The following is a 25,724-nucleotide window of genomic DNA, read 5'->3' as shown; positions in this document are numbered from 1 at the left end:
TTGCAAAGCACTTGTGGGAGCCTGGATTATCTCGTGAAGGGGAAAGGAAGTTCATTTCTAAATGAAAACTGAAAAGAAAAGGTACACAGCAATGATGAAGTTCAGGTTTCATTAGCTTTTGATGTCTGTTCACAGGAAAAAAATCATGTTTCCTTGGTGACCTTTTAATAAATGCAAAGCTAGGTGGGAAATCTGTCCTTCAGTTCCTTTGCATTTGTAACTAATTAAAGGTGTGGAGTGTGGTGTATAGGATTGCAATGAAGCCTGATGTCAGGCAGCACACTTGCAGTGCTGGGGTCTATGGATGTGTGCCTTGCTGTCCTGTGGGCTTCCACGTGCAGAGGAGATGGATGTCTTCTAAGGCTGTTTGGCATCTCCTCTTCTAGCTGAGATTGGAGCAGAAGGGTAAGGTGGGCTCCTCACACTGCGCAGCTCAGTTCTTATATGTATTGACACAAAGGGTGCTAAGGTGGTGGAAAGCAAAACAAAGCAGGCAATTGCTGTCAGTACAGGCTGTCTAAGCTGGTGTGACCTACTGCATTGTAAAGTGAGGGGAAGTGCCTTATTCCTTGTAAAGTATTTTCACTTCTGTTCATCCAGTGTTCATCAAGGTGTTGGAAGGAACGCAGCACATGTTCCTTGACTCTTCTACAGCTTTTTAGTAATATCTTTCTCAGCGTAGGTGTTGCAGAAATTAAGCCAATCTGGTTACGTTTTGTGGCATAGGAAGACAGGATAAGCAAGGTTTGCCACAGCAGTGGGTGTTAGAGAAGCTGCTGACAGAAAGCAGAAAAGATAACAGACAGAAGTCAAGTCAGCTTCCATTTAAATACCTTCAACCTCTTGATTCAGAGATACAGTGTGTAAATGGTGAATTGTTTGTCATGTTTTTGATACTCACTGCTTCTGGACAGACATTTGATCTCAGGGTATTCAGGTAACGTTTTAGTGTCTGCCCTTAGTTGGTGTAGCATGAATGATGTCTTCTGTGAATTCATTGGTAGAGAGGAGGAGGAATATTAGCAGAATTTTCTGTGTCTTTTTGGAATAATCTTTAGTGATGCTCTCTGGAAGAGAAAACCTTAGATTTCTGAGTCTGTGTGAAAACATTCAGAGATGAGGGACAGCCCAAAGAGGTGTTGGTTTCATACTGATAAGATCTGGTGTGTTACATGCTGACATGCATCATAAGAATGAGTAGCACCTGACACTTCTGGGCTCACTCCAGATATATAAATGCAGTCCACTTAAGGCCAGGTTGCCTTTGCTTGAGATTCTGACTGGTTGGAATAAATGGGAGTGAAATTTTGTTTATTTCATGTACATTTAATAACACACATTTCAATCCCCAAGGTGCTTCATCAAGTAACCTACTCTTCTCAGTCAGTTCCCCTGATTTCACATGAGGATGCACAGCTGTGATAAGCTGAACTGAATGTGAGGTCTCATAACTCTACAATTTAAACAGTAAGAAGCTTCCAGAAAGGCCAAATCAGTCACTGAAGACCTTCTTTTTAAGACAACCAGAGCAGTCCCAATACAAATCATGTTTTACCCATATTATTTCTGTGTCCGTGTTACAGAGACTTGGCACAAGCCCCAAATACATCTCATTTATATATACACGCTTGACATTAACTGGAAGGGGGAGACTGTGGAAGTGGAGAAAAGACTCATAAAACCTTTAATTCTTGCAATGGCACGTTGGCACTTTTGTGTGCCACAGCTCAGCTACTTGTTGTATAGAGAGAACTCAGCCTATAGGACTGTGTAGGATTTGCATCCTGTTTAGAGGGGAAAGCCAGCAGCAGAGTGCATGGAGAGTACATGCCTATGGTTTTTGAATTACACATTAAATGAGTGTTTGTTCCGCTGGGCTGGGTTTGTGCAGTTAGTATTCGTGGGTGCAAACTACAGACTGTGGAAGACTACAATATAAACATGAATGTGGATACACGTGGGTGTGGAAGACAGTCCAATGCATGTTCAAGTGTGCACCAGTGTGTCTGATGAACGTGTAACTTTAATTGTGTCTTTATGGATGGTTGTTGTTTGTTGTAATGCTAGAGTCTTAGAAATGTGTCCCTGTACATCTGTGATCATGTAAATGTGTGTGTATGCACAGATCTATATAAATGCCTGATGAGAAGTGCTCAGGGTTTCCAAGTAGGAGATAACACAGTGTACCAAAATCAGCGGGAAACTCCAGTGCATTCACATTCAGCCATCATTTTGTTCTAAGAAAATGGGGATTTTCCTTCATGAAAGAAGAGGCACAAGTGCAAAAGGGCTTTTGTGGCACTGACTGTGCAGCTGATTGTCAATCTGAGACGGAGGACTTTCCATACGTGCCTTTTTCTTTCACTTACCCTCACAGATGTGACCTCTGGAAAGAAAAGCTAATAAAGCCTTTTTCCCCCCACAGAGAAACACACATAAGAGCTTGGCAGAAACTGCCATTTCTTCAAAGTCATGTCTAACAATTTTTCCACCAGCACCAGCTCTTCCTTTTAGTCTCTGAAAAGAAGGCTTGCCAGTAAAAGTCCAGAAATAACTTCTCTCACTAGAACCCGTGTTTGCCAACAATAGCTAAGGAAAGGGAATCTATTTTTGTATCTGGATTGTAGTGTGAGATAGTTCTGGTGGCCTAATCTAATTGTGGTTTAGGATGTTGTAATCTCTGTATTGAGGTATATGGGAGAAAAATAGTATGTGTGCCTCTTCTGAGAAAAGAATTAGGGTCAGTGCTAGCAGTAGGAGAAATTGAGATAATACCAGATAGTCTCTGTTTGGCAGCCAAGGCCAAGTCTCACTGTCTCCAAGCAAGGTAAGCAGACCAGGCTTCTGAAGAGTACTTGGATTCAGCCACGAGTCCACATTATTAGGCAAGTCCATGGTAGTGTAGCAGATCCAAAGTGAAAACACACGTTAGTAATTCAGGGTGATGTTTGTGGGATCAAACAGCTCAGAAACCACTTGGCAGGTCCACAGTGACAAGGTGATGCTGGGAAGTCAGTTCTGTGAGTCAGAGTCTCACCATAGGGTACACCATATACACACCATAGGGTGTGCTCAGGTAAAAGCATGTAAGCGTTGCTACAGGAGCTACAGACCTGCAGTTTTACAGCAGAGCCCTAAGCTGAAGTGGGGCTCTTAGAATAGGTAGAGGGTATGGGTAAAGGCCCCAGGCGGGTCTGGCTGAGGACCTTTATGGCCTGTTAGTGCTTTCAGAGCTCTGAAAGAATGATTCATTTCACCATCAGAGTATCATGTCTGGGTTGTCTCTGTTCTGTATCAGAACTGTGGAACAGCTGCTAAAAATAAACCTTAGAAAATCTATTCCAGACTTTATACGAGACCCTGTCTGTGTTGAGCAGGAGATCTGGGGTTCATTCAGACAAGTATCTGAAAACCTCACAACCAGCTGGGTGTACTCAACATGTGTGTTAGCTGTTCTGAGTTTTGTAACTTAAGCTATTAATTTAAGGCTTCTGTTCACTCTGACTAGCTAAGATCCTGACAGGGACTTTAATTCACAGGCATAAAGCTCTGACAGTCTCTGCTTCTAACTGCCATAATGGACAAACTTGATGGGCAAATGCGTTTGTTATTTTTCTTAGGAGACAAAAACTGATTCAGGTATTCAGTTGCTGTGATAATAGCTATTCTAATAGAAGCAGACGTCTCCTAGTGTTGTTTCTATCTCTTGCCAATCTTGAGCTTCACCACTCTCCTGAATGTGTAGCTTTTTAGTCCTTCTATTTACTGAAGGTCTGTAGTTGTACACTGCCTTTCTGAGAGAGCTCAGATTCCACTTGTCTGTCCCTAGTGGGCAGGATAGAAGGTACTCCCCTCCCATATGTTCAGGGGCACAACTGCATCTGCAGAGCTTTGAGGTTCTTTGTCAGAGAGTAGTGCTTGCTAGTTACTCTAGAAGCTGCAGGTGACCCAAAACACTGAGCAAGGGACTCCACACTCTCTACGAGTGTGGGATTGGCAGCACATCTGCCTGATAGAAGGTCTTTATCTCACAAGAAAAGAGAGAAGAGGGAAGCAACTGCTGCCGTGATCTCTGCAGCTGCCTGTCATCCTGCCTGAGTGAGTTTGATGTGGTGCTGTTGCTTCTTTACAGAAAAAGCCGCAAGTTATTTTAAGACACTCTTATTATTTTTCTTATTTTTTGGAAATCTTAATCTTTTAAAATATGGCAGGATCTCGAATTAGATGCTTCAAACAATTTTGCTTCCAGCAGTGAGGGGTGAAGTGTAGGAGGTAAAGAGAACTGTGGGTTACCTCCCCATCTCTGCTGATGTCCTTCACTAGGTGCCCTTCACTAGGTCACTCCTCCTCTGATTCAGCATCCCTGTTGGCAGCTTGCAGTACTGCTCTCCTATCTCCCAGAGGATATCCTGCGATTAATTGAGGGATGTATCTAAATCGCTTTAGCATGCAAGCCAAAAGTCATCGGGGACAAAGCTGTTACTAGGGCAGGAATAAAGGTCAGACCCTTGCTGACATGGTTGTCTTGATTAATTACTACACTAATCTCTATAACTCCTCTTCAGCAATATAATTTGGCCTCATCCCTTGCTTGTTTGTTGGTTGTTGTGGTTTTTTTTCCTTCCATTTTCTGCAACTTAGTGGTGAGAGAATTACTGAATAAACCCACATGGAAAATGCTACTTCTCTCTTTCCCACCTCTTGGCCAAACCTATGCCTCATTCCCCCTTAGTGTCCTGGGGGAATGTGTCTTAGTGTCCTGGGCAGCCTTAGCTGGTGGGGGCAACCAGCCCATGGCAGACAGTTGGAACTCTGTGATCTTTAAGGACCCTTCCAACCTAAGCTAAGAATCTATAATTCCACGATTCTTAGGGATTTGAGGAGTGATAGACAATTACTTGAATTACTAGGAACATGATGCATGGAACTGGCAAAATCAGTTCATTTGATACTATTTTCCTGCAGCTTTTTTTATGTAGGAAAGTACGAGGTCGGTGCAAGAAATCCTTAGCGTCCCTGTTCTCTGGGTGAAGTGTATTGAAGGGCTGAGCAGCCAACCATGGCTGAGGGCAGGAGGTGCTGGTAGTTTGGATTCTGCGACTAATACAGCTCTGGGGCTCATTGTTTTGGGACAAACACTTTTGAACACAGAGACTGTGCAGAGTCCATTAAGGATCACCAGCAGCATCAGAAGAAGATACAGAGGGGCTTGGAGAGGAGCAGAAGGCAGACTGAGTGAACGTGTGTAGTGAAGGGTAGTGAACCGAACCTGCTTTGGATGAACAAGAGGGAAGATTCCCTCCAGGTTACTGCCCAGTGGGAAATCAAAGAAATGAAGAAAATCACTCCGTGTTTCCTATTCAGCTCCTCATTCGGATCTGTTGTATTTTCCACTCCTCTGTGATTACGTCCGTGTCTCAGTCAGGTATTGTTTTCTGCTTGAGTTGGGAATGTTCCCTAAAGCTGTTCCGAGTGCGCAATACTCTCTCATTCTCTTTCCCAGGCCAATTTTGGAGTGAATTTTGGCAGATTACACAAGTGCAGAGTGTTTACTGTCCTGTCTTACATCATCATTTTCCCGTATCGTTTATTTTTCCTTTGACAGATTTTTAACACTGCCAGTCTAATATGCATCAGAGATTGTCGAGTATTACCATAATGCAGTGTATTGTGGGTAATCCCATGCAAATTGTTCTGTGGAAAGTCATGCTAAATTATCTTCTTGGGGGGAGAAAGAAAAAGGCTTTTGCTTTCATTTATTTTAACCGTTTGTTCTTTGGATTTCAGAGCAGCTGCCAGTGGCAATGATTTAGAACAGTTGTTTGACACTCGGCACCATGTGAGGCGATGCTCCTCCTCAAAAGACATGGTGCTAAATGCATGGCGTTGTGTACTGTGCTAGGTTTATTGTATACGTGTCTCCAGTGTTCACATTTAAAACGTTGGTAGGTTGTCTAAGGAAAAATCTGAGTGTATGTTGGGTTGGCACAGTGAAGGTAGGCATTGCCAATTTTTCCAGCTCCATTGTATGAACATATTGAGGAAATACCAGTTCTTGTGAGCCTGAAGTGCATCAGATGTCTCTTGGAAGAGGCAGATCTGATCATACACGCTCTTGTTTTCTTTTTTTCTTTATTATCAAGGTCATTTGCTTGTAAACTGGCTGCTTTGTTCTTTCTGAGGTCCATATTACTTCCCCAAACCGAGACAGTAATCCTCCTTCTGGATGGAACACTTGATTGTAGTAGAAATGATTGCAGTGTCACAAACAGAGGATTATCGTTTTAAGTGGAAATCATAAAAACAGGTTGAAAAAGACTTCTAAGAAAGAGGCAGCTTGTTCTTATGCAAATTTTCTCAGGTAGTACAGCTGCAAGATAAGAAGTCTTGAAAGCCTATAATCTGGAGTCAGCATCTTCTCTGTTAATACAGGTTTGCCTGCGTCACACTGTGAACGGTCAGTAGGTCTCCAAAGACTCAGAGAAACTTAGTTTATTCTTCTGAGGCCTACATGTCTTTCTCTTTTTGCATGATGCTCTGGAGGTTGAGGCATTACTCAGCTGCTGTGCATTTGCTTCTGGCTGGTCTCCTCTGAAAAAGACAAAGTGGAAATATTCATTGCAGAACAAGAGGAAATATAAGCTGCTTTTGTGTGAGTCACATCAGTTATCCCACTTGATAGAGATAGTTGCCTCCCCCTCACCCTACTTCTGTCTCTCTGATCTTGTTTCCCTTTCTTCAGTCTGTTCCTTACAGCCTTCAAACACCTGATTTCTTTTTCTCTTTCTTTCCAAAAGCACAGTAAGTGGAGAAGTTAAAGTAAGCCTTTGCTGGTGGGATTATAAGAGCAGTAAAGGCTTATAGGTGGTTTGAAGAAGTTTGTGTCTAATTGACACTCATCCTTGGTAAACAAGTCCAAACGTCTGAGCTCATGCTGCTGGTAGGTTCCTTGTGGGCAAGCAACAGGGGCTCATATCTGCTGTAATAATGTAGAATATTCAGTTTTGATCTCTGTTGTTTTTGTTTGCTGGTTCCTTTCTTTTGATACTAATCGTATTCTCAGCCAAAAGAGTGGTTTAAAAAAACCCCATCAGCCATCAGACTACTTGTACCAGCGGACATCTGGGTTGGCAATAAAGTGAGCCTTTGGACTCCGCAGACCTATAAATCCTGGTTAGCAGCTGGTGGCAACTGTTTCACCTGGAGGAACTTATCTTGATGTCTGGCATCTGGTTGTGTGGTCTGTATTCCCAAGACCCTTCACAGGATGTCCCTCCTAACCCAACCTTCTTGTAAAAAGATCATTCTTTCTCCCTGGGCCTTTTGGTAAAATACGTCTGTTAAGGTAACTTTCTGACATATTCAAGCTGCAAGAAGCATCCTGTATCAGAATAATTATGCTAACACCCATTAGAACACAGCCAACAAGCCCCTTCTTTGTACTCCCATCCTTCACCTTCAAAGGGAGCAGTTACCAGGCTGGATTCCTCACCAAACAGTGTGTCTCTTTCCTCTCTGATCTGAACTGGGCACGTATGCCTTTTGTGCTTTCCTGTGTATCCTTGGCTTGGGAAATCAATGGTTCCTTTGTTGCTTTAGAAGTGCTAATACAATGAATTCTGGAATTGTAGTTGCTTACTGTCACTGATCACTTGGAAGTGTGTTAGGTGGGGAAACCAGCTTTGGCAGCTGGCTGAAGATAACCAAAGAGAACTTGTGAAATGAAAAAAGATAGAAAATTGACATGAGGAATCCTTCATAATATAGGGGAAAAGGCGCAGTGTAAGGGGACAGCCATACAATATATGTGAAATTTGAGAAACGAGAAAGGAAGGCTCAGAGCTGCAGATGGCTCTGTGCCCTTACCTCTCACTCATGAGTCTCTTTATGAAGACGTGTTTAAAGTAAATGTTTAAGGAGACCAACAAAGAGAAGGTCTTGGGCTGATCTGTGAATATGTGCATGGCAATTTAACTGCAGGAGCTGGCGTGTGGCGTGGCCCAGGCAAGGGGACTGCCATCGGGTAGAAGTTTTGCTCTGGTGCCAATGGAAGCAGGAGTCAGAGGAAATGAGGGATTTAGTATAGAACAGACTTAGATCTGGAAAAAAGAAGCATGCTCCAAGGCATAATCAAAAGGCTCTGGAAGGAAACAGTGGACCCTCAGGACTGGAATAATAAGGAATTGTGAAGGCTGAGATTTGGATGCATGCTGGAGCTATTTATGCTGTCCTGGGGCCACAGGCATGTTGGCAGAGCTGGTAGGCAGCCAGGACAGGCACAGAGCAGAATGCTGTGGGACCACTCTGGCTGTTTTATGCAGGAAGACAATGTCTGCACGTTATCTGTCGGTGTTATTTTATATTCAACCAAGGCTACAACACACAGAATCAGGTAAACCTCAGGTTTTATTGCTGTAAGAGTTATAAGGGAACAAAGGAACTGAAGATTCAAACTGGTAAAATCATTAATAATGGCCAGTGGGGTAGATAGCAGACATCTCAAACATGCTAAACAATGTGCTCATTCTGATTCCTTATGTTTTAAAATTTACTCCAGAGGTTGAGAACCACCAAAAAAAGAAAAAACCTACGAGAAACACAAGGGCAGGGAAGCACAGTGACTGAGTTAATTGCCTTGATGGCATGAGTGAAGGGAGATGCAGTATACAAAGTTTGTCATTTGTTAAGACTCATATTTAAGTGAGCAGCATTGGTGGACATCCTAGTTAAGTCAGAACTAAGGAGAAGAGAGTTTCCCTCACCCAAAAGAAATCCCAAAGGGATTGGAGTTTTGGGGTGAGGCACAAAAGGGTCATTTGTATAGTGAAAATCTACTTAAAAGTCTGGAAAAATAGGTGGGATGTATTAATCATCACTGGGGTGGGAAGAAATGGATAGTAAGGTGACTCCAGCTACCACTCTGTTTTGGTCTGTATTTCTTTAATGACTGAGAAATGAGGAGAACAGTAAAATGCTAAGATTTACTGTTTGCAGCTGATATGAATTATACAGTAGGAAGGAGGACAGCAAGACTGTGGTTACGGGAATGGAAGATAAAATACAGACGGTGGCGGGGTAAAGCATGTTTGAAGGAATAGTTTAAAGCATTCAAACACATGGTTGGGTTCTGAATTAGCTCTGACTGTTCAGGAAAACATAAGTAGCGATTAGAAAGACAGCTCAATAAAGATATCTGTGCCATGTGCAGCAGCAACAATAAAGAAGAAAGTGAGTAAGATGCTTGTGTATGTGAGAAAATGTAGGCTTGGAAGATGCTATAATATCCCTATAGACGTGAATGGTAGTACCTCCTTTGGACTGCTTTGTCTGTTATGAGTTATTTTCTTTGTAAGGCAAAAGAGATAATGAAAGGGGGGGCTAGAGGAAGCACACAGTGGCCTGGAAGGCAGATTCGATATGGGAGAGTATTAGTGATACTTGAGCTATTGAGAGAGAAAGGGAAAGAGTGCAGAGAGCTCAGCAGTAACACTCAGCACTGTGCTGGGGAGAGGCTTCACAGTGATGTGGATATTTGGTGGCAGCATAGCAGGAAGCAAACTCGCCACCCCATTAAATTCCACTCCATGTAACGTTGCTATCAGGCCAACATGCAGCTTTGCCGGTCTGCTTGTGTCTGTAATGTGCTAGCATGGGAACAGAGCACCAGAGATCCTGTGGGGCAGACAGCTATCAGGCTGGAGCATGCTGTGATGTCTGGGTCATGCTGTGCTGGCTTCTTTCTAAATGCACTCTAGTGCCTAAATCATTATGTTGGTGCAAAAGTGATACCATGATCCATCATGGGGTCTTATTTTGTATGGGGAAGAAAAGCGTACTAGTGTTGCTGTGTCATTTTGGTCAATACATATTTTCATCACCTCTGGGATGGGCAGAATGGCATATGTTTTATCAGAGTAAGAGGGAAAGGCTTCAAAGCTTTCTATATTGCAGATTATAGTATAGTGAATTTCAAAATAAAATCTACTTTGTAATTTCCCAGTAACTATAAATACTTGCTCTGCTTTAAAGCCACACAGAAAAATAACAAGGTGTTGTGTAACATAGAACAATATGGAGGGCATTTCATGAAAAGATACAATTGGTTCTTTATATAACACATAATTAACCAGGAGAACCTGATAGTGAATGACATTATGGAGACAAATACTGTACTAAGAATGTTCAAAACAGGTTAGACGCTTTCTGAATAGCATCTGTATTTACGTTAGCCAGAATAAACATCATAAATCCTTTTGTTGCCAAGCATGTGGTGATCACCAGCCAGGATTAGGAAGTTATTTAACTCCCACGGTGAAATATGGCCAAATGAGTTAAACTCATAGCTGAAAATGCTTGGGTGGGCCTGGAGTCTGCTCACTTTTCTGTATGCTGACGTTATTCATACAAGCAGAGAAGTGGAAGTAGAGAGGGAGGAAAAGTGATCCAGGGATTAAACTGCCAATTTAGGACTTGCAAAAATTCAACTTCTTGCTTTCCCAGACTGCTTTTATGAGCTAATTCATTTGACACAGACTCTCAGATGTACTTAGAGCTCCACCTCACATTTAATCTTCAGGCACCTCAGGCTATAACCTGGCTGTGACTTGTTCCAGGTTCCATAGAGTTCACACAGCAGAAGGTGTACGAGTGAGAGAAAGCCGTGGGTAGACTACAGATGAATGTTGAAGGCACAGTCAGATGGGGTAACAGCAGTTAACCTGTTGCCAGTACTGGAACCTGCATTAAAGACAGAAATGTTCTTGAACAAAGCACTTGGTTGTCACCAGTGTGTCACGGGTTACTTAGATTTACCTATGCCCGTGACAGGGGAAGCCACCCCGTGGGCCCCCCTCCCGGGGCCCGGAAAAGAGGGGGAAAAAGGGAGTGGGATAAAACAGCGACAATCTAAGGAGGAAAAACTTATTTTACTAAATATGATACCGAAATACAAGATAACACAATATAATATAATTGAGGCTAACAAATTGAACGAAACAGAGAGAGAGAGTCCCCGAAAACCGAGAGGCCTACTGTGAACTCTAGGCGACACGGCTGGAACGCTTCCCACTCTCCGAGAAGTTCGAGAGAAGAAGGAGGGCACTCCAGCCTGGGAACGAGATTATACAGCGTCCTGGTCCCGTGACTTATCATTAACCCTGTTGTTCTCTGGGATATGTAGTCTTCTTCTGTGGACTGCACATTCAATAGAAGTATCCATACTTTACATGATGTTATGATGTGGAATACTGATACTGATAGCAAAATTACAAAACCATGACACCAGTGTAAAGTAGTTTTCTTTTCTTACACTGCCCCAGAATCACTGTATGACCTTGAACAGTTTCCCCATTTCTTCTTCTTGTCTGCCAAGTAGGAGAGTTAATTATCTGGAGCACTATTTGTTTTCTTTCAAGAATTAGCACTTATTTTTTCTATTTATTTTCTGTTTTGTTGTTGTTGTTGTTTTTCCTGACAAACAAACAATGACAACAACAAAAACATACTGACAATTCCCACTACTTTTGTTCTTTGCCCTCTGGACCTTCTTTATGGCTCATCTACGTTGGTTTTGCTTTCTATTTTTGTCCATCTTTTATTCCTGATTCAGCCACTTTTCACAGTTATGCCCCACATAAATGTATGCATTGGTCCCAGTGATACCCAAGAAGTGATCTGGCAAAACTGGACCTTCTGGTACCATGTACTACCTTCCATCTCAGGAAGCAATGCGAAAGAGGTGCACCAGCATCCAGCAAGTATGGAAGCATCCCATACCCAACCACTACTGCTCTGTGTGAGTGTGCAGTCTCTGGGGGAGGGTGATGAGAATATATCCCCATCTTTATGCTTACTTTGGTTGGCTATCTATGCTATCTGAATAAGTAGAACTTGACAACCAGTTTTACCATTTGCTAAATCCTCAGTTCTCTTACAAACAGGCCTTTCAGGCCTCTTTCTGCTCTCTGATCTGCTTTCCTCCATCCCTTGAACAATCTAGCCTGTAGCATCTTTAGCCAGGGAAAGAGTCCGTTTGAATGACAAATCAATAACCCATCTTGTGACGAAACAAAGAAGTTTGCTCAGTCCCAGCTGAATCAGAGCATCAGCTAAATTCAGCAGATTTTCAGGGAGGGTTGACAGCAAGCTGGGCCTTGTTTCCTCACCTAGTAGCCAAAGTACTGAGGAAAGCGAGGATGGGCATTCATAACGAAGCACACCTCTCCAACAGTGAGATGGGGATTGAGGTTTCCATTAGTTTTCCTCTTGTTATCATTCCTCCACATCAGCATCCACTGACCTCAACCACCCCTCCCTCTTTCTCATCCTTTTATCTCTCCAGTCCTTTTATCTTCTGTCTTTAACTCAACCCCTCTCATCTTTCTAGAAATTCAAGCTACCCAATTTTTTTTCTCCATCTTCAGCCTTTTCTGCTTGCTTAATCCCTTTGAAATCTTTTGGCCCAAATTTCTATCCCCTAAACTTTGTCTGTTTAGAATGTCATACCTACTGCTTAGGGATCTCTGGGCCATGAGAAAAACTGGCTTGTTCCCTACTGTCCTCATCTCAATAGCTGGTTCCCCATTGTGCATCAGCATGTTTTCTTTCACAGGGGTTTAAAGGACACTATCTTTTGGGGCTGGCCCAGGCTAAAATTTCATCTGCAGGCACCAAATGTTTCATTCAGCTGTGTGGTTTGTCCTGTGCAGCCTCGAAGTAGATTCTATTAGTATTCCAATGGAGAGCTCACTGATGGAATTAGTGGGAAACCAGACTGCCAATTTATTTATACCCAGGCTTAGGGCATAACCATTGTGCATGTGTAAAGCTGTTGAGATGCAGAGTATACTCTGCATGTGTGTGTGTATGTGTTGACTGGAAGTAAGTTTGCAGGGAAAAATATTGCCTCAAGGATTGAACAGTGCCCAAAAGTGACCGTACTGTGTGCCAAAGATCCCTTTTCTCTGAACGCAAGAGAAAAATGATGGCTCTGAAATCTGTTGTCTACTTGTGTTTATTAATATCTTTCAACTCCAGTTTAACTGCAGCTCTTGTTACCCTGGTGGAGAGAGAAAATTCTAATTTAACTTCTGGAGTCCTTCCACCTTCAACAATATCTGTGTTATGAAACTATCGCTGCCTTTGGCTTGTGGGGTTGTTTAAAGCATATGAGTAATGAATAACGAAGTTTTCCCATTACATTGTCTCTTAGCCTGTGATGTGTTTTTAGGTAAATTGAGAGACGTTGGAAGCATTTAGTTGTGAATATATAGTTGATGCATCAGTGCTGAATGCGAATGAACTCTTTTTCCGGTATAATTTCATCAACTTTCATTAGGAGAATTTTTATTGCCATTATCTTGGCCAAATGATAAATCACGGAATAGCTTTCTTATTTTTCCCCCTCCTTCCGTGTTTCCTATTACTGTGACACAGTGTCATTTAGGAGATGCAGATGAACACCTCACTGCCCTGTTATGATAAAAACAGTTTGGGCAGAGAACAAATGTACTGGTTTAACTAGACCAAGAGCTAATAGGTTGTGTTCATTTAATTCATCTGATTAGCCATGTTGAGTTCCTCTGGAATGTTTCTTCCCACCAAATCATATATACAGATACATCCAGATATTAGAGCATGGTGATGTCTCTTACCATACTGTCTGCTGTGGTATGAAAAAATGAGAAGAGATTAGCAAATAATGTCTAGTTCCATTATTCTTTATAACAGCCAGGAAACTATAAACCTGTTATCCTTTAACATTATGTCTTGAAAAGACATGCATGAGGGGGCCCAGGGGACCAGTGGGCATATTTGTATTGCACAGCAATGTGTGTATTGAGCCAATGCTGATCCAGACTGGCACTTTCATGTTATGAAGAGCAGAAACTATGCAAAGATATGAGCTGATCATCAAAGAAGAATACCTTTGTTAGCATATCCATGAGGCTAAACTAATTAAGACTGATGATCTTGTCTGCAGCTTTCTGGTACAGTTTTCTGATTCAGACTTTGCTTAGATTTTGCTGGCTTGGAAGACTGCACTGCACTCCGCTTCTCATACAGATGCCTCCAGAGGAGGATGGAGCCATGTAGGATTGTGATGGGGAAAGATAGGGTCTCTGAGAGTTCAGGACATTGCAGAGGACCTGATGGCAGGTAGAACAGCTTCCTCCTGCATGGTAGTGGCAAACGGGTTATATATTGTCACTGTGAGTAGAAACAATCCAGCTTGACTGCTGTGGAGCTTCTTAACCAAAATCAAAAGTTCACCACTTCTCTTTCTTTATCTCTTGTAGAATTTCAAGAATTTCAAGCAAGGCAGGAGGGGCTGGTTTCTACCCAGAGCACCAGCTCTTGGCACTGCTGGCAGATATCATTAATGCTGTTAGTTTGATGCATCAGTTCTGTCAGCATCTTCACTTTAATGGTAGTCACCAATGCAGCTCCAGCTCCTGCCTCTGCTGAGAGCTGAGGAAGAAGAGGGAGAGCATTGTCTGAGTTGGAAAATAAAAGACTGCCTGTGTTTGAAGTGAATTAAATGTGTTAACTTGTAATGTTCTAGCTGAGGTTTCCAGCTGTTATTCCCGAGCTGTCTGTTCTCGAAGCAATATGGGTCCATCATAAAGCAGCTAACTTCAGAGCATGAGCACTTACTGTCTGAGGCTTCTCAGGTGTATTATACTTTTATTATTATTATTTCTCTGTTCATAGTTTCCTAAGGCCTCTTCATATCCTGAATAAAACCCTGGGGAATTGTAAGCCCACAGGCTGAGTTTTAGCACTGTCACTATTCGCATCTCCTGGATTGATAGGTATTTAGTGTGCTGCCTGGATCCTGGAAACAGGACCCTAAGATACACCCCAGGGAAAGCCCCAAGATGTTCCTTGTATTTTTTACCCCTGAGAGAATAATTCCTTTGCTGTGGAAGTGACTTATTTTTGCTCAGAAATGTCACCATTTCCACCTGCCAATTGTAACTGCCACACTAAAATGTCTTCTGAAGTAAAATAATGGAAGTGAGGAATCTATGTAGAGCTGCTAGGCCCTCGTTGTTTTGTATTAATGACCATTGGTTCCTCTAAGCCTCTTCATCTATTTTCTTCCCATTATTAATAATTACTATAGTTCATTGCACCTGGCTCTTACTTAGCAAAGCTTGCAGTGATTAGGATGGGAGAAGAAATGGTGTTAGAGATTTGCTGACTGCTTTAAAGATATTTAAGAGACTTTCTGAGAGCAGAAGTCAGATCTCCAGAGTCCTTTGTCTACGCCTGGCAGGGAGGCTCTGTTTTCTCATATTGTTTGTGTGCTCTTCTAGGCACGTTCTCTGCTTATCTAGCTGTCCAACCACTCAGTATATGTACAAGCTCAAAATAATGCATTATTTGTTCATTATTCATTATTATAATTACCTATTCATATTTATTCATATAGTTTGAGAAAACAAGCAGAATTTCAATGTGGTTACTATAGGAAAATGTGTTTGTTATCAGATAGGGCTGCTTTAATGTTAGATTTTATTTGTACATGCTGGACTTGCTGGAGTTGAAGTGAAGGCATTCGCCTTGTAAGACATTTTGTGGCCTCTAACAAACATGAACCAAAAAAAAGCATTTCAAGGGAGCTGTAGATGGTCACTTGGGAAGCCTCTTTTTTCCATCCACCTCCATGCTGTTGGCTCCCAATTTCTCTCAGCTGTGCAGAAGATCCTAGAGAAGTTATAAGTGCAACCTTACATAGGAAACATAAACAAATTAAAGAAGGCAAAACAAAACTAACTACTAAGAAACAGGAGACTGGAGCTCAGCCCCCTGTTATCAGTTACTGGTATATTATATATATATAATATATAATATATATAATATATGGGCTCTGTTACCAGTAAGATGTGCAGTAACAAACACCGAGTGAAGGGTCAAGAGCAGGCCATGCTGGTGTGGAGCACACACTGTGCTTGTGGCTGGTGCCAGGGCTGTGAGCACGGACTTATGGCAGTTGCTAAGGAAACAGTCTTGGAAATGGGATTGGAGTTCTTGTCAGAAGGTTGGCTGCAGAAATGGTTTGTGCTTCAAAAGCACACGGGGCTGATACTGACAAAGGCTGCAATTGTTCAGCAATTGATTCAACCCCTGGTGTGATAGCATTAAGGAGTAACACATGATGTGATCACTAAATGCCAAAGATGAGGGATTTTGCAGTTTCTTTGGGTTATTTTCGGTGACTCTTTTGTGGTTTTGGAGGTTTTTTTTGGTCTCTTGCCATCTCACTGCTTGTGAGAAACTACCAGTAATTACACCGGATTACTCCTATGTAGGCCCTTGATGTGTTACTTTTTTGTTGGGTCTTTATTTTTTTAAGTAGTGAAAAAGCATGCACAGACAATTCAAAGTCAGGGCTCCTCCATGTGAGGATCCACAGCTTGAAGGAGTCCTCTTGGAAAGGTGATGTTGATAATCCCAGTCCTGTTTTTGCATTTCTTTGCCTTCACGTCCCTACTAGAGACATAGGCTTTTAATACACTGAGAAATTCCTCAGAGTTATTTGTTATTTTGCAATTACTTTGTAATTGATTTTCTTAAAAAGCAATTCATAACTTGTTAAAGATGTTCCCTCCTTCCCCTCTTCACTGTTTTTTCTCTAATCTCTGCCACTGTCCAGTATTTACAGTCATAAAACCTATTTGTTTCCCATTGCTTAGGGAGATGACGCTTCTAGAGAGAGAAAAAAGATGAGACCTAATGATTTGTAAGAGTGTATTTAGTCAGATCCTCTTGGGGTATGAGTCTAATTTGTACGGTGACAACTTCAGTGTAAGTAACCAGAGCAGTTACACTACTTGCCTCTGTTGCCTCTGTAAAATAGAAGCTATTTTAGAATAGATCCTGTAGAACAAATGCTATCATTGAATTCATGATTGACTGTATGGGAACCTGAATGAGGTGATACTGTAATACTAAGAGCTGTCCTTCTGAAAAACAGTCTCCCAACACCTGCGCTTTGTACACTCAGCAATGAAACTTCCTCCTTTTTTCCACCAGGGCCTGCAGCTGGGAACTCAAGAGCTGGAGGAGATGGGAAGCAAGTTTTGCCTTGCTCTGCTCATTCTGCACCTCAAATCCTTGCCCTGCAGCAAGAAGGTGATGGCTCAGGCAGCGCTACTCCTAGATCTGGAGGAAGAGATAACAATAACAGACCGGGCACAAAGGTCAGTGACAGTTTCCTTACAAATTTCATTTTCCTCTCAAAATATTACTTGAGCATATGGATGGCACTGTCTCAGTGAATTCATCAACAGGAAACTGAAGTTTCAGGTGATACTCTGTCCACCTCAGATCTCCTCTGTGGAGTCAATCTCCTACAGGGAAGATGTTCTCTAGGTGAAGGACTTTGATGGTATGATTTAGAAACAGTATGCCTGATTCTGCAAGGATTCGCACAGTCATTCCTCTTTTCCTCACAGCATTGTATCCTACAGACATATGAAGCATAGGTTTGTGATTTTTGGTGCGTGTGATGAAGTCATTATCCAAACAACCATATGGGAGGTGTTTTTTCCTAATTGCAAAATTCATTTCTTAGCTTCCTGTGTTCAATGGGATGTATGCAAGTGAGGTTGCCTCATATGTGGGGAATTTGGCCTGGGTAAAGGTCAGAATATGGGATGCTTCAGCTGTGATGAAGCAGAAATGTATGTGCTCTTTCTAAACCATGCTATTCCTAGTTCTACATGCAAGCACTTACTCTTGCAATATTGTTTTTCCAAGACAAATGGAGGAAAAAATAACTGAGTGATGTGATATGATTTGAAGTTCCCAGTGGGTTTGTTATCAAAGAGTGCTTCCAGCTTCATCAATGAAAAGCCAATTTTTTCTGTTGCAGAAATGCCCCCATAATTTACAGCAAACTTCCAGTCTTCCCCCTGCAGGAATACTTAACTGACATTCGCACCACCTGTTCCTCATGCCTGAAACCATTCTTACAAGCTTGTTCGTGGTTTTTAATGTTTATGGGGAACAATGAAAAAAAGAGAACTAAAATATAGAGACATTCCTTTTGTATAGCTGTGCTCACTTGTACATATGAACACATAAATGAAGCAATTAACATGTATCCTAAATGGTTTCAGTACTGGGGACAGCCATCCGAGAAATCGTTGGTGTCTCATTAGAGAGAGCTACTGAAGCCTGGCCAGGTGGATGAATTTGAGATATAAATCAGATTTTCCAATTCTGAATTAGAGCTGGAGGAGTTTTTGCATGAAAGTAACTTCAGGGAAGGAAAATATTGAACTCTGACTTGTCCCAGACACTGAAAATAAGTTGGCCATACCAACTCCATGAGCACTTTCTCTCATTTGTGTGGTTTTCCATTACCTTTTTCTTTGGTTGGTTTCATGTTAGTGAGCATTCATTTCATTTTTCCTGATGTTGTGTGGGCGATGAACCTTTACCAATATAGCAGCTCTCTAATGACAAATACTTTTAAAGAAGTTAAGAATTAAAGAAAAATCCCTTACCTTGTACAGCTCCCATGCCATTCCATATCTGTTTGTGGTGGTCAAAAGCAAAGCGCTCTGTCCCTTCAAGGTTCTGTGTCATCTGGGGATGGGATGTCACTGCTGAAGGCAGTGTGATGGTTACTTGTTCATTTTCACTCCAGTGGGTGGAATTGCAGATTTATGGAGTTCTGATGGGTTAGGTGCAATTAGTTGGCATTTGTAGTACAAGTAAACATTACATTGTTTGCTCCTGTCTAAAGATTTGCCATATTACAGGAGCTTTTTGCAAAAGATCAGGAAAAGGGAGATGTGGGGACCAAGGGGCTTGGCTTGTAAGTGTATTCTATTTTATGATAAATAATTCATTGAAAAGGATTGTGCAGCTTATTGATTCTGATTCAGAAAATTAATATTTTGCTTCTGGGTTTCTTTGAGTCTCGCCAAGAGAACTGCATAATTTGATTTTAGAGGGAATAAGAGGCCTAAAGCAACCAAAGGAAGAATGCAGAATAAAGAGAGCACACTGCTATGGGCAGGAGAGCAGCTGTATCCAGGCCTCTCCCCCAGCTCAGACTTTGAAATAAAATAATGCATAGACTATGAAATAAAAAACTGATTATCCATCAGAACTGGAGGTTGCAGTGTGGGGTTCCACTCGGTCTAATCTTACTCTGTAAAGATGAAATCCAGTCTTTCTCCATTTAGGTAGCACAGGGAGCTCAGCAGAGTCTTTCTGCTTACTGGTGGTGTGTCACTACATCAATGGTAATTATAGTCTACTTTTGCCAAGACTAGAGCTGTCTTTCATGGTTTAAGGAGCAGGAAGTGTTTATAGCTTAGAACCAGTGCTGTTGTCTTCTGTAGTTACCACAAAAAACACTTGAACACTTTCTATGCTTTCCTCTTGTGAGGATGGAAATAACCCAAATTATTTTTGTACCTTTGCCAAAGCAGAGTTGAACTCGGGGCCTGCAGGTGCTACACAGGAGCGACCTAAATGGTTACACTGTGGGATGTCTTTCTTGTGTGCTTTACACTGTGAGCAGAGGTGGTTTAAACACCTTGCAGGCAATCCCTTTTCCAGACCTCTGTACTGTGTAATGAATAGTGGGTGTTTAAGTGGGAGCCAATGGGTCTGACTGCAGCTTAAGTTTGTTTTTGGTAGAGCGTGTTGCAGAAGACTGTCTTGACTGACTTTCTCACCTAGAGAAAGATACACATATGGATGTTTCCTATCAGAGCAGGATTAACAGTGTCAGAAGAAAACGATGACTGTCACTCGACCTTGATGAAAATACGATCTTTATTTAGTTGATAAGGTTCTATTTTGCAGAAAACATGCTGAAATTGCTCTGACCACTCCAGCTGTGATCAGTGAGATTAATTGCACAGTGCTTATGTTCAATACATCTATCTAATTTTCTAAATGTGCATTTCTGAGTGCCCGTCTCTATAGTACTCCGGGTGACAGGTCAAGCCATGGAAAGAGAAGTTAATCCAGTACTGGACAGATCTGACTTCCAGGTGATATGTCTCATGGCAAAGGTACATAGATCACAAGCCAGAGGTCTTTTATGTTACGAAACTCCTACGGTTCATGTTCTGCGTTTGTGTCTTTTTTTTTGTCATGGTGTCTGGTGTGCGTGGCATTGACTTGGCATCTCAGCATCTCCCTCCAACAGCGAACATTTTCACCTGTCAACGTTTATAACTGGATGTGTCTTTTAATTTTCCTCTTAGAGCTCTCTCTGCTCAGGGCATTTTGCAGCCTTACTTTTCCGCTACTGCTGTGAGGAGGATGAAGGAGCAGGCTGGACACTGGCTACTTCTCTAGAATAAACTATTTTGCTCTGTCAGAGTCAGTGAGCGGTAGATCGAAGCAAGGTAATAGCTACTGGGGAAATGACTGGTCTAATGGAGGCATCTTGTGTGAATGGGGGATTTCTCCCACCTGATTTCATAGTGTTCAGTGTACAGTCTCCAGTGAGCCGAAGAAAGGTGTGCTAAACCTTTAGTGGTCCTAACAAAATGTATTTTGGAACACAGGCAAGAATTCCTTCTTGACCTCAGTCTAGCACATACAGTATATGAAGTCATTCAGGAGCATTAACTGTGTAGTAAGTTCCCAGCAGAGGCGGGGTAACAAAGTAGCTATATCTGAAAATAAGCAAAAAGGGAGTTGAATTTTTGTCTCTGGGGCTACATTACTAATAGAACAGTAGAGTATTTCCCCCAGAACCTGGAAATCCTTGGAGAACATGAAATTCACATAACAACTCTTCATCTCTGGTTCTCTAAGGGCAGCTGTCTTAAAGACCAACAGGTAACTACTGAGATTATTGCCATGAGATGCAGTGAGATCATAGGATTCTGGATTACCTGAAAGTGCTTGACTGTGTGGAAATAGTTTAACTCTGAAATCTCTACAGTACACTGCAAGTTCCTTACTCAGATATTCTCTCTCCACAAAAACCTCCTATTTACTTCCTACTCAATGCTCTACTCAATGCTGTACCTTTCTAAAACTGGGGAAAGTCTAGTAAGGGGACTTTTGTTTTAGCTCTGTTTAAATGGTATGTAAATGATGTGCTAGCAGAGTCCTGGAACCAGTACTCCAAAGGTTGTTGGTACCTAATATATTGCTTCCCATGATTATTAGTTGAAGACAAAAACAAGTGATTCTTTAAATGTTTCCAAAAAGAATATCATCCAGAGAACATCCTGCAAACTTCAGAAGCATAGATGCATCTGGGGATGGAACAAACTCTTGATCATCCGAATACAATTCTCATAACTGCCTGTCTAGTGGTTAAATTGTTCAAGGTATCAGCCAGCTTTTAGTTAGCATCCTGTGCCCCTGGGGCATTTCTCCTTAACTCTCACACTTGTTTAGGTGCCGTCACCCTCATATTGCACAAGACCTACTAAAGAACTTAGTAGTTTGTGGGTTTTTCTTTTCAGAAACTTTTTATAGGTGTTTTTCTGCATCAAAAGGCTATTCCTCTACCAGCAGGCCAGTTTTAAGGACCATTCTGCCAAGTCAAATGTCAAATATGTGGAGGGTTAACTGCATTTTGCAGCCATCTTCTGAAAAACAAGGTAATGTATCAGTTGATTGTAGAGGCATTTTACTCTCTTATCTCACAAAGATACAGTGCTGTAGATGTTGGCTTCACAACTCTGCTTTTGCTCAAGAAGAGCCACTAATTCTTGTATTTCCAGCCATGTCTTGCAGTCAGTTCAGGCATTCGGAAGCTGTCTTCTGGGAAAACAAAATGACAGCATGTACTTCAGACATCATGTTTTTTGATAATAAGTTTCATGCCTCATTTGCTATGAAACAATTGGGTTTTAAGTCAGTGCTGCCCAGGTAACTTCACATTTTTCATGACCACAAAGAGGATGAGAAGTGACTGCTCACTAAGAGCAGGTTTCAGAAAGCATTACCTTGTTAAGGGTGTTTTCCCCTTTTTCCTCATGTTTTGAACGGATGGCACTTCTGTTCATTCTCTTTTTGCATTTGTGCCTTTGAGTGTTTTGCAAACACTGCAGCAGTTGTAGCCCTTTGTTTGGGAGGTGTTTCTTACATACTGAGGCAGACCCTTGCAAAGTCATTAAGTGTTTTCTGCTGACTCAGATATTATTCATCTCTTGTGTTTCTTTATCATTTTCTTATGTTTCTTGAACAGAGATAAATTTCTCTCCTCCCCAGATGGTAAATATACCTTACTGTGATATTAATCAGAAGCAGAATGTTTAATCACTACCATGGCCCTTTGTCCAGGTGCAATCTATTCATCTTCCATACAGTGAGCAGTTAAAATGGTCAGTGAGTGGATGGCAAATCCAATAATATACAAGAAGGATTTGTAGATCATTTGGAACTGTGCTTGCTCTTCTCCTATACTTCATTGATGCACCATCACAATCCTAGATAGTATTGAACTGTTGGATTTCCCATCTCTTCTCTGTAATGCATCCTCGCCTGATTATGGCTGTGCAAGCAATTCTGCTCATCTTTTAAGCTATGTGGCCAAAATGCCATTCAGATCAAAATAGAGTGAAGCAGACCCAAAGGTGGGAAGTTCAAAGAGCAAAAGAACAAAGAAGGAACGAGGCGTGTTGGTTTCAATTCATGCATCTTTAACACATATTTAAACAGCAGAATTACGACATGATAGTTCTGTGCAGTGATGGCAAATGGCTCCCTTGCTTCCTGGTTTGTGTCTTCCTCTGCTTACAGGTGAATGTGGGTTTCATTTGTTGTTACAGTTTTTTGTTTGTTCGTTTAAATTATATGAACTGGAACTAATTTTGGCTGAAGTGTTTGAGTGCAAGACAGTGCTTCACCCTCCCAAATGCCCCATCTCCTCATGGTTCCAACAGGCTGAGTACCTGATCCACTGGGGCAGTCTGTACGGTTGGACTCTGGGGAGTCCTCTGACACATGCATGGAGATGAAAGGGCTCTTTCATCATTTTGTGAATCTAATTCCCTGGAAAACATCAGCAGGAATCATCTGGTAGTTTTGATTCAGATTTCTGTTTGATTGAACGTTCATTTTTCTTTAAGTAAAGATTTGGAACATTTTTAACCTTGATCATCTGTAGACATTAAATATCTTGGGGCAGCTTTCAGAAGGAGAGGTTATTTATTGATTCCATTTTTTAGCTTGGTCACAGGTTATGTAGCTGTTAGAGGAATTTGAAGTTTCTACTGCTTTGTGAACATCTATGAATGTGATATTCCTGTGTTTGGATGCCTGAGCAAAAAGGGCATGGTGATGGTGATAGCTTATTAGGTAAATCCAAGTTTCGTGTTTGCCATACTGTGTCATGTTAGTGGTGTAGAACATGGAGCAAAAGGAGCTGCTAATGTATTTCATATAACTCTTCAAGGGCACCGCCTAACTTTTAACAGTAAAGGAGTGTGTCAGCTATGAGAGCAGCTGCAGAGTTCTGGGGTAGACTCACATTACTGTAAGGAGTCAGAATCAGTTTATGACTACCAGGAGGTATTGCTTAAATACATATATACTCTACAGTGCTCTTTCATACAGATGCTGCAAAAGGGGAGTATCTTCTTTCTGTCCAGGGTCTGACGTAAAACCTTGATGTGCCTGCTCATGAGAGGAAACACCTCCAACTTTGGATTTAGATCTATTACTGGATTCAGATTTTACTCTCAGTACATATATATTGATAATTGTGTTTTGTAAATAAGAACATGAACTTTCTTCCATCCCTCCCTCCCTTCATCCTTCTCATCCAGCACTCTTCAGCGTCTCTCCTTTGTTAGTGTGAGAATACAAGCCCAATGAATTCTGTGGAGGTTCAGCCGAGCAATGCAGTCTATAATTAATGTATTTGGTATTCAGAAGGCTTTTATGTAGCTGTGCACAGGTGAGCCACTGTAATTCAGCAACTTTTCATTAACACTTTCTGGAGCTGTCCCTGTTTTCTTCCTATTGATTTTTATTATTATTATGAAATAACCTTGGGAGCCACACAGATCTTGTTGACTGTTACCAAATACCAGTCCAAGCCTATCTCAGGCTGGGAACAATTATTCATGCTTACTTCAGAGGTAATTCATTTATCATTTAATAGCTAATAATAGCAATTTAAACAGCAGTAGGAAGGGATGAGATGAAAAGAGCAAATGGCAGAAAAAGGAATCACAGAAGGACTGCATGCTATCATATCGAAGGTTATTCAAATTACTGTACACGTACAGATCTGACTGGAGTACCGATAATGAACTTGTATATATCCAGCAGAACAAATGGGCTCTGCATTGCCCTTTCTGTGAGGCACATTGCTACTGCCTGGTATTAGACATTTTCGTATTGATTAGGAGCATCTGTATTTCTGTGGTACAGTCCTTTTCCCTTAAAATCGTACTTGAAATGTGGAAGTCATTGGGTCCCTTCACATGCTGGGATAAAAATTTACTTCTAAAGCAATCAACATTAATTTATGAAGTTATGAAATATCTCCCAAAAGACTGGATTATGAGGGATATGCACTTCCGTCTGAGGTGATCTTTATAGACCAGGATAGTGCTGACACTGGAACGGGATAGAGTCTTTCCTAGAAGTCACAAAGGATAATGAGAGGATTGATATGTTTAGACTTACAGTCATTTTGAATGCAGCCAGATGCGACAATTTTGGGTTGACCATGGATCAGGTGTTTAAGAGGCAGTGTTAGGACACTCCATATAACATTATTGCAGAGCTAGGTGGTGAAGGCTTTACCACACATCAGTCCTGCACAGCATTGATGGCGGCAGGGTTACGTGTGCTGCTACTGTTTAAAACATTAGTGTTTAAAATGGATGTCTTCTGTCGTGGGCAAAATATGATAGAAGGAGCTGCATCCTCAGTGAAACCATCAGTGGGATCCACGTTTTCCTCAGGTCAGAATTTTATATGTATTTAAGTTTCTCAGGCAATAAGAGCAAAGGAAAGCATTGTGGTTCTGATACAGTGATGCTCATCATCACACTGTGTCCCCATCTCTCTGTTCTTTCTCTGCAGAGGGAACACATGAGATTTGTGCTTTCGAGGCAAACAGCTTATTGCAGGTTTTGGTCTGATGCCCAGCCTGCAAATGAGAGTCTGACCAGGCCACTTGTACTGTGGTGACAGTATACAGCTGCTATCTAGGAGCATATCAAAAATCTTAGCAAGACAAATGAGAGACTGAACAGTTATAGGGATAGAAAAAGACAGATAAATTCATAATTAAAGCTGTCGAGTTGCAGTAAAAGGAACATTTAACTTGGAACGAAAGTGGGTGGGCGAACAAAGTGTCGTATTTGGAGGTGAAAGTTGGCACTTGAACAGCATTTTTAAAGTACTCCAAAGCCACCTCCACTGACATCTCAGCTCTATTGTATATTCTGTCAGAGGCTCTGGCTGTGCAGTGTATTGTGGCTGTGACTCATGCGCAGCCCCTGCTGCTTGCTGCCATATGAGATATTAGAGAGACAGACATGGCAGGAGTATTGTGTGAGACTGAGGTAAATACGTGCAGGTTGGTGTTTTTAGACCCAGCACACACATGTACATGGACATATATGCATAGAGGCATAAACATGTAAGCCAGCTGCTGTAGCCTGTGGCGATTCATTATATCGTCTCAGAAACAGTGGGGGTTTATTAAGATGTATAAGCTAAATGAGATATTAGCAGGAAGAATTTGTGAGAATTTGGCTGGA

General features: G+C 41.6%; 1 protein-coding gene across 1 annotated transcript in view; it reads left to right on the top strand.

Moving 5' to 3' along the window:
- The window catches only part of LOC146758554 (cytosolic carboxypeptidase 4-like), a 253,527-nt gene extending 235,227 nt beyond the window's left edge, over positions 1–18,300 (top strand). The window contains exon 6 of the mRNA XM_085514561.1: positions 17,041–18,300. Within this exon, the coding sequence (XP_085370687.1) occupies positions 17,041–17,259 (219 nt within the window). The 3' untranslated portion in view covers positions 17,260–18,300. The remainder of the gene's footprint in view (positions 1–17,040) is intronic.
- The last annotated feature ends 7,424 nt before the right edge of the window (positions 18,301–25,724 follow it).

Source organism: Coturnix japonica, chromosome 13 (assembly GCF_054131305.1).
Source record: "Coturnix japonica strain WE chromosome 13, WE-NBRP24, whole genome shotgun sequence".
NCBI classification, from domain to species: Eukaryota; Metazoa; Chordata; class Aves; order Galliformes; family Phasianidae; genus Coturnix; species Coturnix japonica.
The sequence above is the reverse complement of the archived record's forward strand: the minus strand, read 5'-3'. Positions and strand labels throughout refer to the sequence as shown.